General features: G+C 42.4%; 1 protein-coding gene across 6 annotated transcripts in view; it reads right to left on the bottom strand.

Moving 5' to 3' along the window:
- The window catches only part of MIB2 (mindbomb E3 ubiquitin protein ligase 2), a 62905-nt gene that overhangs the window by 39355 nt on the left and 10762 nt on the right, over positions 1-12788 (bottom strand). For 5 of the 6 annotated variants that reach the window (XR_003399835.1, XM_026862478.1, XM_026862476.1 and 2 more), the window contains 2 exons: positions 8102-8452; positions 7467-7638 (listed from right to left, as the gene is read on the bottom strand). Coding sequence is in view for 5 of the 6 variants with exons in the window: in XM_026862478.1 (XP_026718279.1) it covers positions 7467-7638; positions 8102-8348 (419 nt within the window). In the remaining variant the exon portion in view is untranslated. Of the gene's footprint in view, positions 1-7466; positions 7639-8101; positions 8453-12766 lie in introns of all 6 variants that reach the window. The other variant, XM_026862477.1, reaches the window with a different exon arrangement.

Below are 12788 nucleotides of genomic sequence, written 5' to 3'. Positions count from 1 at the left end.
TTTACTGTTTGCTTATCCATCAAAAGCCTAAGCCTTCTACCTTTCTTAACCTGTTAACAGATCTCCCACCTGTGCTTTACAACCTAATGTGTTTAAAAAGAGGGAGAGATTATTTACGCATGTTCTTATAATTGTTGAATATTCATTATCCAGATTGTAGCTCAACAGGAGTTAGACAAAAACTTTTTTTTGGAATGGTTGAGACTTTGTTTTAAACACCATCAAAGCTAACAGTTGTTATGAAAGAGAAAATAATGAAAGAGGGCTAGGAAAGAGCTCAGCTGAAAAGAAACACTGATCAGCATTCATTTTATTGCACTGTGTCACACATTATAGACTGGCTTCAAAAACCAGCATGGATTTGTGTACTAATCTGAAACAGCTTAGCTACAACATGCTATTTTCACTGTATTTTGTTGAATGCTTTTCTAACAATTTATCAAAGACATCTTAGTCAAGCCCTGAAACAAAGTGATAAAAATATACCTCCTCCTCCAAACCCTAGCCTCACAAGGGAGGGGTTTCAACACAGATTCTCAGTGATAGCAAAATAAAGCGCCAAGCTAAGCTTAAGAAAGATGTTTAAACAGCAAAGTAACCACCGTTCATTATATTCCTAGCACAATTTCCCTTTTTGTATAATCATGTGACAGTAGTCATTTCCCACCTCAGCAGTTCTCACATTAACCTGTCCCTTCCAGTAAAGTTTGCAGCTAGAGACCAGGAAAACAAAGCTGACTGGTTCAGAAAGCATCTTAAAGAAAAAAGAAGCGTAAAAAAACCCCACCCTCTCCCATTCTACTTAAATGGTGGAGGCAGCCCACCATAACTGCCTACTTTGCCTGGCCTCAGAAAAATTCTGACCTTGTCTTGAACCACACTGCTGACCAGCAACACTGAAAAACGATGCGAGAACCAGATGTCCTGAGCCCATACGTCTTAAGTTTTAATCTAATTCAATGTTTTGCTCCAAATACTGGATAACAACCAAAGTTATTAGCGTGTTGCAAAAATCCCCTAGGGATCAATTTAATCACTGCAATATTGCCTTTAATAACAATTTTAATGATGACAGCCAAAGTCTGCAGCCATTCTGCCCTACAAATTCCGATGATATTAAATTACTATAGACTCCAGAAAACACTTGGGAGCATGTACCGTACAGAATGAAGCTATGACTCTCTTCAGCGTGCTGGTAACCAGTCCTTCAGCCCCATGGATATTCTGCCCATGCTCAAATTTCGCTGAGGTGCTTAATAGCCTTTCCCATCACTGAGAGCTACGCTCCAAACAGCTAGAAAAATAGCATCACCCATGCTTTACAGATAAGAGATCTGAGACCCAAAACAACTGACTTGGGGAAGTTTAAACAGAGACTGCTTTTAACCTGCAGTAGCAATCTGAGGCCCTGCGGAAGTCGGAGCCCCTTCATACTAGGCACAACTAATATAGTTCGCAATACAGAGACTTCTCCACTGCAGAAAATTTTTATCTGAAGAAACAAGCACAAGGCATGGGACCAGAAAGTGGAAGTGATGGTCACCCTGCAAGGTAGCACACCATAAACGTTGTGCTAACCTCTTCAGCAAGGCACAGCTGTAAACCACGACCTCAGCTCACAGCGGGTACAAACCCACACTCCTCGGATGTATAAAGATCTACGCCGGCTACACCTCAAGAAAAGCCACCGCAAAGATCTTACAGAAACTATGGGTAAAACCAACACTGATGCAAGAAATTCTAGATTCTCTAATCCTCCCTAACAAAGCTTTTACTGAAGCACTTCCAGCAAAGGATAAAGGAAGGGAATTCTGACAGATGGCGGGTGGAAGCTGATTGCTTGAGCATGAACCAGGCTAAGACAAGGATACTAGTTAAGCGAGGGATCAGGAACACAGAAACCTATTTCAGGAAGTGTCTTTACCAAGAATTTCCATTGTCAATCCTATCCTTCCTCACCAAGGCACAGTTCCTCACAAAGCCAGCTGTATGTTTGTAACTCAGACCACAAAGTCTGAGCTGGGCTAAGTGCTTGCTATCTTTTTTGCTAACCTCCAGAGGGAACTCATATCAGACTCAGTTTCGGAAAGCCACAGTGGGCCAGATTTCAGACCAAGGCTACTTAACGTGAACCACAATGTGTGTGCACACCTAAGACTCAACACTGTCCTCCAGACAGAAGGTTTTCTCAGCTGTTCTCTCCGAGAGGTCTTCACGCAGCCTTTAATGGCAGATTATTGTCCTGAGAGTGGTACAGAAGCACCGGTGAGCATACGAAGTGCAATGTCTTGTTATCAGCTTTTAAACGTGACTATTAGTTCAAAACACAGGCTAAGGTTGTTTTAGCGAAGATTTTCCACGCTTACAGCTTTGATCACGTAATTCCAGAAAAGATAAAATACATGACTGAAATTTAATCCCTATTCCGCAAATCAAACAAAATGTTCCAAACTAAATGAGGGAAGCCCTAGCGTGGGGATCTGCCCCAGTGTTATGGCACCTACATGTTTTTTTAAGGAGGCAGCTTAGGTAGTTTATCTGGTAAATCACGGTGGGGTTTTTTTAAAAGTAAAACTATACCCATTCATTAATAGAATACATTCATAAATAAATTCATATTAATAAATTCATTAATACTTCATGAGCATTTTTTCAAAAGTTAGGAAACAAACACATCCTCACCCAAGAGTCAGATTTGATTCAAACTGCTACTCACCAAAACTTTGTAGTCTAGTGGCTTAAACGGACTTTGCATAAATAACACGTGTTGCAAAGGTTACTACAGTAACTAAACCTGCACATCCCCTTTATTGCCTAGTAATCAAACACCCAGCAGTTGCCACACAGCTGCTATATTAGTTCAGGCTTACAATACAAGCAGTCACAGATGGAAGGCTGGATTATTAAAGCCGCCTTGAATGGGCTGCATTGCACATGCATACCTAAATGACAACATGCACTTGTTCTCATAATGTATCTGGTTTAGAAATTCAACTGGTAACTAGACTAGACAGAGCTGGTTTAAGAATTATGGCTGAAAATAACGCAAACTCTGTTTTGACTACAGTATAAAACACAATGTGAGAAAATATTTGCATTTCTTATGTTTGATTACACAAAATATTTCCCTGTGTAGTTTACTGGCTCCTCCAACTCCATTGTTCTCCAGGAGAAAATAGGACTTTTGAAAAATTGTTAAGGTTGTGATTTATTGGTGAGTGAAGTCTAGAAAACAGCCTGGGTAAAATGCATCACATCCCCTACTGAAATTCAACTTAGCATCATTCATGAGAAAGTGATGCATGCAAAATGCCACTGTTGCTTTTGCATTTGAATATAGTAATACTAATATTTTGTATGAGAGGAAGATTATCTTGGACTTGATTATTTGCAGAACTCAGAGTGTGCCTGACTATCCCAGCCTTAACATAAACCGGATGAGTTTTGCTTTGCTATCCTGCTTACAGACACTGATTTATCTTCCAGTTACTAAGCATATATTCAGCAAATGGATCCATAGTTCCAAGAAGAGGTTTTCAGTGAAACTGAGTTGTCCATCCTTTTAAACTAAGGATGAGAGCCTCTCCAAAACCAGCTATAAAATTCAAACCAAACAAGAAAACCAATAAAAAAATACCAGCAAGTGGCAGATGTCAGAAGGGATTCAAGTGACAAAATGTAAAAAAACCAAACCAAACCAAAACCAAAACAAAACAAAACAAAAAACCCCAAGAGTAGTATTTCCTGCCACCAAAGGTTCAAACTCAGGTCATTTAAGACCTGAAATAGCCTTCAAGTAAATGTGTCTTCAAAGCCTCTTTAGAAAACTGATTGGGAACCCTCTGCAGTGTCTGTCTGGGCTTAAGGCCTCTTAAATCCTAGGATTAGCAAGCTGCTACAAGCAGTTATGTGTTGGCCTTGCCTACGTTTTGCTGCACAGGTACCACGTGGTGGGTCTGGCAACAGCAGTGCAGGTGGTAGCCAGCCACTGGCCACACAGGGCCATCCCACTGCCCTCTCCGAAATTGTCCTGACAGAGGCCTCGGCTTCCTCCATCACGGGATCAGCAATGGCAGGAGTTACAAGATTGATGCCTGGCGATGCTCCCTCACACCACAGAGACCAGGGAGGGACTGGAAACTCCAGCTCTTCATCTTTGGTTGAGGAGACAGTTCATGCAACAGCTCCATAATGCAGCTGCATTCCACAGCTCTACATTTGATCTCACTGATGGTAAGCCAAGGACTACAATGATAAGATATAAGTAGCCCCCCAAGATTATGGGATGCTGTCAGATTTGGTGGGCTGTATCTTCATCCACTCTCCTTACAAGCTTTCTGACTAATTAACACTCCAGTGGGCTCATCACAGCACCTCGCCTGGGTCTTGAAAGCAACACACTACTGTGGCTCGAGGGTGACTGTACAAAGGCAAAGACACCCCCTCCCTGCCAGAGGAGGCGAGAGAATCTTGATCTCTAAAGGAGACCCATCCTGTGTTTCATAGCCCAACAACAGCGGGTAGCAACAAAACCTGAAGAAAACCCAAAATCTCACAGCAGTTACCCTGTCTTTTTAAACACACAGCTTTTTTTGGTCTTTGAGGAACTGCCCAAGGTTTTCTCTTCTATTTTATTAAGCAAAAAAATAGAGGCGAGTGATCTAAGCGATAGTCCTAGCGAGTCATAAGTATGCAATTCTTGTTCCTCGAAAAGGATGCTGCATTGCCTAAGGCAATGTGTCTTTACAGCTCAGAGCTCAGTTATTCCAAAGAAATCCTCTCTATGGCATTGTTCAAAGGTGATTTCCCTCATGTCACTTTATTATTTATTTTTTTTTAATCAGAACATTCAATTCTTAATGTAGAGCAATCTATGGAACGCTAGACCAACAAATCATGGGGTTATATCTGCATTAAAGCAAAGGTGTTCCTACCTCTTCCTGTTCCAGCACTGCAAGATATTTCTGAGTAAAACTGCTTCAGTTTGCCAGCTCCCTGTATGAAAGCTCTCACATAAAACATGTATGGATGCAGTTATAGCACAGTGTTCTACCATCCAACTCAGTCAAATGACTGAAACAAAAACCATTTCTGAGAGTGTGTTTTCTCCAAAAGCTTAGTGACTTCTGAGAATCACAATAGGTACTTTTCATTCATCTGTAAAATTGCAGCTTTCCACAACTGGAAGCTTCTTCATTGAGGATTTCTAATTCCTTTCCATCCCTCAGCACCACTACACTCAATACCTGCTGCACAGGAACACCAGGAATGGTGTTACATTATCCAATTACAACTACTGCTGCTTTTTCCTTTACTTTTTTTCTTTTTCCTTTTTCCTTTATGGAGGCTCCCAGAAACCACTGCCACATCTGACAGGCTCATGCTGTGCCCCTAATGTCACATACACCCATTTTTGGTGGGGGTTTTTTATTAGCTGCTTGGTAGTAGGAAGATCATTGCACCTGCTAACACACAGTAATGTAAATCAGAACACTGCCACTTTTACAAAAGACTTGGTACCATAAGCCTCTGGCCTATGTCTGGACTTCTTTTTATCAGTTCAAAAAAATGATATCACATCTTCTCTAACCACTGAATAAACCACACGCAGCAAGAAAGAGAAGAAGTTTAGAAAGAAAACAAACCAAAAAGCCACTAAAAGGCAAGCATCATCAGACACCAAGTTCTGCTCTAGCAGACATCTACCTCCAAAGAGCCCTCCAGTGCTTTGGTGACATTCCTGAGCAGTGCTGCAGTGTTTTGTGTAAGTCAAACAACTCTCACAGGACAGTACTAGGTCTGGCAAGTTTACCAGCAGTTTTCCAGGCTCTCTTTTCACACTGACAACAAGCACTCTACTGCCTAGTTCAAAGAGCAGCCTGGACACAGGTCAGGTACAAGCCTTGAAGGGAAAAAATTCCTTTACTCACATCTTTCACCATTCAGATTCCTCAGGAAAGGAAAGAAGTTCTACAAAGGATAAGAGTCCTGGGGAGAAATTGCTAAGCAATCTGCCTTTTGATCAATTACAGCATTCTGGGGTGTTCCTGATGAGGGTCAGGAAAGGCAACAGAGCTGGCCTGCTGCCCAAGAGAATGTAGCACTGGGCAGCACCATGGAGAACCCATGAGAAGGCCAGAAAATTTGGACTGCCCTGCAACAGTGAAGCCTCTTACAAGAATTGATGCCTACTTTTTTTGTTTTTTCTTTAAATGTGAGGAAGATTATGTACCTTAACAGCAGAGTGTACCTAATACACAAGCAGGCATCTTTGAGTAGCTACTTGGAGCTAACTATAATATTAATAGAAGGAGAGAGAAAAATATATGTCTATTTTTATATATACACATATATAATCAGAAAGCTCATTTCACAGTAGGATCTGGCTGGCTTGTCATATTAACACAAGCTCAAGAAAGATCCTAATCTGGTGGATAAACACAAGTCTCAAAGCTCAGAGGGGACATCTTTGGACATCAACCTCTCTCCCTTTGCTAGCACTCAGAATTCTGGCTCAACCACACTGGCAAAAGTATGGTAATCAACTCCAGAGAGAGCTTCCCATATGTGAGGAAAACCAGCTGCAAATCTGACACCACTGTCTTTAGCAACGTAATTACACTTTTCATTCTGCAGATGGGTGCAATGCACAGTAATATTTTCAAGGGGAGAAAAAAAAAAAAATCAATGACAGAGACCAAGAGCTGATTTCCTATCACTTTTCCTAAAGGCAAGAGGATTACAAGATTTATCTTCATGCCCACCTGAGGAGGTGCAAATGAAACTACTGTTGAGACTACTTTTCAGTTCTTACTCGGGACAGGAGAACAGACCCCATCATGAATGAGCATAAAATTATGGATACTGTTCCACAGGCATCAATGTACCAGTCACTTCCAATAATGCTGATGTGCAGAGTACAGAGTAAATGAGAAGGTGAACAGCATAGACCCCGAGAAAAAAAAAAAATCAATTTGGGAGTGGAAGATTCCTGTCAGCCTCCCTGTGGCCACTCAGTTATCTGAGAGCAGCAAATAGGAAAACATGTCTAAGAAATTATTTAATTGGGGGGGAGAAAAAACAAAGCAAACATCTTGAATTTCACCTTAACTTAATTCTGAAGAAAAATTCTGCTGAATTTTTTTGCTGTCTTTTTTCAAGCAGCTCCAAAAAAGTGGCAGATCGAACCTTACGCTATTCTGTACAAGTGACCCCCAAACTTTCTTGATTGCACAACTCTACCAGTGAAAAATAATTTAAGCACTCCCCAATATATGTACATTTATTTCTTTATAAATTATACAGACATATAGTAGTGAAGTTCTATTATGTTATTCCTGCACCTCAGTAGATCATCTTGCACGCCCCCGGGGGCATATACACCCCATTTTGGAGACCACTGTTAGAGAACAGTGACCTATAAATCTCAGCATGGTGAGCTGGACTTCCCCCATAGCACCACTTACGGTTGTGAGTGTGCTGTCTCATAGCGCTCGAAGGAGTGAGACAGATCATGCTTGTTGTTCATGTAACACTGGGTGCACAAGTCATAGTCGAAACACATTTTGCATTTCCACCGCATTCCCCGTATACCATGCTTCTTGCAACAGTCACAGATGATGTTAGGGTGACGGACACCTAGGAGAACAAAAGCAAAGGAATACAAGATCCATACAAAATCCAGAGAAACCAGGGTCTTAAAACTACATCAGTGTATTTAAAATTTTAATAAAATCATGTACTGTGCGTGTACTGAAGATGAAGCAATAATATAATAAGAAGTGATAGGTGTAATATGAAGTATCGATTTCCTGGCTTAAGGGACTCATCCTAAAAGTCACGCCTGAATCTAACAGAATGACAGAGTCAGCAAAACTGTCAGACTCACAGATAAAAAAGAAAAAAAAACGAGAAGCCTTTGCGTAAAGGCAAACAGGAATTTCATTGCTATGAACTGGCTGAGCGTACACTGCTACTCCACATCAGTCCACAAGCAGTTGCAAAAGGCTTTAACATTCCAGCTAGCACGTGAGGCGGGCGTTAGGTATGCTAAAGGGTTTAGAGCACTAGTGTTTGTGCTTCTTGTCCATGCTACACTTACCTATTTGTGCATTATCATACAGCAGAAGGTCGTAAGCCCCTTGGAATCCAGTCCGATAATTGGTTCTGTTGCCTTGATCCCACTGCACGACCACAGTCTTATCTGGAGTGGTTGGGCTGCCTGTCCGACCAATCTCAACCACAGTCCCCACGTTCCCTTCACCACTGTCCTGGCTGCCCCACTTCCAGTCCACTCCACGAACTACCCGCATCCCAACCTGCATGCTGGCATAGGGGTCCACGTCCATTGATCTGTGCAGCAACCCCTAAAATTCTTCCTCGTAAGGGCTCTTGGAGACTGGCAGTATCATCAGCAACACATTCAGCATCGTCAGCAGCATGGTCAGCACACCTAATAAGACAAAACACAATTAAGTGATGCCACTCAATGCATCACATTTTCCCCAGAATGACCTGGTTACAGAGGAGGCCTCACCTGCTGAGCAGATATCTGTATTTAAAACACAGATCCTCACAGATGGGATGGATACACAAACTAGCCAGACTTCCATGGCACAGAAACTTTTGCATAATATCCAGAGAACACATATTCCAAATATGAGGGAAGAGAACTGGGCAAGAAATCCCTACAAAATCCTGTACCAGCCTTTGATTTCAAATTAAGGAGTATGTGCAACAGCTACCAGAGACACATGGCAACAGAAACAAAAAAGCACAGTAAAGAGAGTTAAAAGAAATGACCAGGAAAACATCAGCAGCATGGTATTAGCAATGAAAACTTAATACCTCTTTATTTTAGAGGAAGACTCTTCATATGCATCTTACCACATAATATAGCAAGTGTTGAGTTTCACTTGCCCAGAAAGTTAGTTTTGGTTTTGATTTGAGGATACAGGAAGTTTTAAGATGCGTATGAAAGAAAAACTGTTTGTTTTCCAAAAGTAACTGCAGTTTGAAAAAAAAAAAAAAGTGCCAGTGTCAGAGAAATGTCAATCTTTTGCTGCTATTTATCAGTGCTAGCTATGGCAGGAACTGGGTTATTGCTTACCTGCAGGTTTTGTGCTGGGAACAAGCCTTTCCAACTGTTGCCACAACAATTGGTAAATGAGGTGAATACCACACGGATGCAGCACATCCACAACTCTGAATTAAATCAAACAGATCGCCAAACCGGAGTTTATCTTTACCAGAACAAGACAACAGAGGAGTGCGGCTTTGCTTTCAGTATTTAGGACCAAGCTGCTGCATTGATTTCTGGAATAATCTACTGTAGCATCCTTTTATCTTTGGGCATCCCTGGGTTTCCCTTTCCCTCTCAAGCTATTCATAACATCCAAAATTTTCTCAAAATTTTGAAAAAAACCCAAACCCAACAGAATGCCAAGGGCCAAATAGTGCAGATTCTGAAAGTATAGCAAATCTTAGCAGCTGCCTGACACGGAGCCAGTTCAAACCAGATTGACAAGCTAATAGGATGTGTACTCAGACACGGCAATAGGAGCAGCTCTGCGCCATCTGACATGTTGTTAACACTACCACCTACCAAAAAAGCAACTGAAACCACTGAGGCCTAAAAATAAACTCTTCCTCCAGCCAAACATCCCCTTTTAAATGTATGGAGGAGTAGTTCGATGCAAAAATGAGTTTTTAGTGTGCAGAAAGAGCCTGATTTCTGCTCAGCTTTAGCATCTCTCTAGCTTCAGACTTCTCCTGCTACACATCACTGTGACATCCAACCACTTGTCACATGAGAGCAACATCAAAAACAAATGTCCTTGTGAACTTCATGTCATCTTTTGTTCTAATCATCACTAAAAGATGCCTTGGGTGTCGCTTTCATTTAGACATCCTTTGTGGAGGTGGATGTAACATTGCTGAGTTTAAGATGCAGCAGTGTTCGATGTCTTTATGAAAGCAGAAATTATCAAAAAGAATATCCTTTTTAGAAAGCATTGCAGAGCCTAATGAGATTTGGATGATCCCCTCTTCCTCCAGATCAGAGATGAATAAAATGGACCAATTCATTGCTTTAACTATGAGGCAGAACTGCTTTTTTAAAAGGCTATCAACCAGTCAAGAGAGCCAAACCCACCACAGAGAAAACAAATGGAAACATCCAACAATACAAAGATGCAAGAGAAGAACAATTCAATTATTGCTACATGGCTTTTCCTTATAAGCAACAACCACCAACCATCCTGTTTCATCCAGGTGAAATGCTGGAAGGTGGGAGGAGGCAGTAACAGTGGGAAAAGGAATTGCAAGCTTAGAGAAGGAAACAAGTACCACAGGGATTTTTAGATGAGGATAGAGTGCCACTCCCTAACCTTAAGAGTTTTATGCTATTTCAGTGGACCTTTTCCCTCTCCCCAGGAATGAATGAAGCATCACAGGCTTCAGAGCTCTCAGCATTTCAAGGAAGGCAATGCCAGTTTCAAAAATTATTCATCATAAAAGAACATTCCAGGCTGTGCCACAATCCTACAAAATGTAAGTCACTGCAGTACAGAGGATAATCCCTTGCTACCTGCAAACAGCAGGGCAGGCTGGCACACCATCTATCGTGACACATGCTCAGCAGAGCAGTCAAACAGCAGAGTGGCAACCTCAGGTCAGAACTGCCTTGGTCCTAGAAATGTGTGACCTATATACAGGCAAAACCACACTTCCTCTGTGCACCTTCCCACTACTTTTCTGACATGGATGCTACAGAGATCCCTTCTTCCAACTGCCAGTGAAATATAAAACCTACACAAAGACACTGTAGAAAGAGTCCTGGAGAAACGCATCATTTCACTGCACTATGAATCTCCTTACGGATGGAATATGACACGCCAACATCAGCTGTCTTGTCACAGAACTGCCAAGAGACAGCAATCTCTGACAGGTACCAAGTCACAAGGACAAAAATCCATCTAATCAGTAGCCCATAATAAGCTGGATCCAGGTGGAAATAGACTTTTACTGCTGCCACAGGCATCAAGCTTCCCTTGGTTCTGCAGGTCCCTGCAACTCACAAGGGAGCTGCACATGTGCTCATCCCACATACCTGGGAAGTTACTGTAGTTCAACTGTACACTCGTGATGCTGAATACTAGTTAAGAGAGTTGCCTGTGCTGCAGTGACCTTCACGCAATCCCCTGCTCACTGATCTGACGGCTGTCGTAACGGGAATGCTCCATTTTCCACATAAGAAGGCACCAGATGCATGCTGCATTCCCATCTAATCTGCAAGGCTGATGCATAATAAAGAGTAAAGAACCGTTCAAAATCTTTACCGGATGAATTACAACACTCATGCAGTCCGAACCTTGCCAGAAATCAGCATTATTTACTTCCTAAGTGGAAATGTTTCACTCATTGAAGCAAATACTCCTCCCTCAATGCTGTCTGGGTCATCATTCTTTCAGGGAAGGATAGGTATAGCTGCCAGAAATGATTCACAGAGTTTCCCATGGGAGTTTAAAGTAACTATGAACAAATAACCCATTATAAGGCCAAGCATATTCCTGGATCCTGACCTAGCATTCCGACCTCATCTACTGTGACACAGGAAAAGCGCAGCCCAGGTGTAACCTATGAGTCCATTCTTAGGAAACCTCAGTAATACTTCACTGTAACAAAGGGAAAATACTTCAGTGCCTTCAGCCTGCAACATTTTAGTTGTAATAACTGTTGCAACCTTCTGCCAATATTCAAACTGTGCTGTGAGCAGGTGCTCTAGAGACAACCTAATACCGGTCTTGTAAGAGGCAAAGGTTGCTGCTGTATGGGATACACAGTAAACAGAACCTAACAGTGGTATAAACAGGTCGACAAAACCAGTGCATGTAACTTGGTTATCACATTATTTGAACAGTATGGTAAACAGTGCAAGATACAGGTGATTTTTGTCTCATTTAGCTAGTTTGGTTTTTTTCTCTCACAAGCAGCGCTTTTTTTTTTTGTTTGTTTTTTAAACACATATTCTGCAGTTTGACTTGTCTTCTCGGGTAAATTACTCCACCTTAGAGAGCTTTGCCTATCCTAAGAATGCTTCCTTAAGCGCTGTGGCAAATGCAAATCGCACACTTTTTGAACGGCAGCACAAGCCCGCAAAGCTCGGACTTGGCCATTCCTCTAGTTTCTAAACATCCCTTGTGCATGCACGTGGAGATGGCTGCAGCAGAACTTTTATTACGGGGTCTTTTCCACAGCAGCTCACTTGGGCCTGAAACACCCAGCTTTCCCAACTGCTCATTCACAAGCACCAAAAGAAGTCACTATTACACCAAACATTTTGGAAAACAACATCATCCCCCATTTCTTACTATTTTCATTCTCTTTGACTCTTCCTTCTCCTCAGGTACTGTCTGTTATTTTGGATGTTATCTAACTGGAGGTCCGCAGCATCCAACACCTAGAGCTCACACCCTCTACTTACCTTCACCCTCTTGCTCTCAGGAGGTTTTCCAAGGAACACAAAGCACTTGCAGGGTACAAACCCTTAAAACTGCCCCAACAGCTCGATGCTTTGGTCGCAGCCAGGTGCGTTAGAGCAGGGGAAGCCCCGCTCTCACCGGAGATCGGGCCGGAGCCAAAGGAGCCGGAGGCAGGGGCAGGGGCCTCCCGCCACCAAGCCCCAGCGTGTCCTGACACCGCCCTGTCCGCCACCACCGCGGCCAGAGCCCGACCCCGGTCCCCCCCCGCTGCCTCCCGCCCTTACCTGCAGCCCCGGGGGTTCCTCG

Source organism: Athene cunicularia (genome assembly GCF_003259725.1).
Source record: "Athene cunicularia isolate RWA chromosome 21 unlocalized genomic scaffold, athCun1 chr21_part1, whole genome shotgun sequence".
NCBI classification, from domain to species: Eukaryota; Metazoa; Chordata; class Aves; order Strigiformes; family Strigidae; genus Athene; species Athene cunicularia.
The sequence above is the reverse complement of the archived record's forward strand: the minus strand, read 5'-3'. Positions and strand labels throughout refer to the sequence as shown.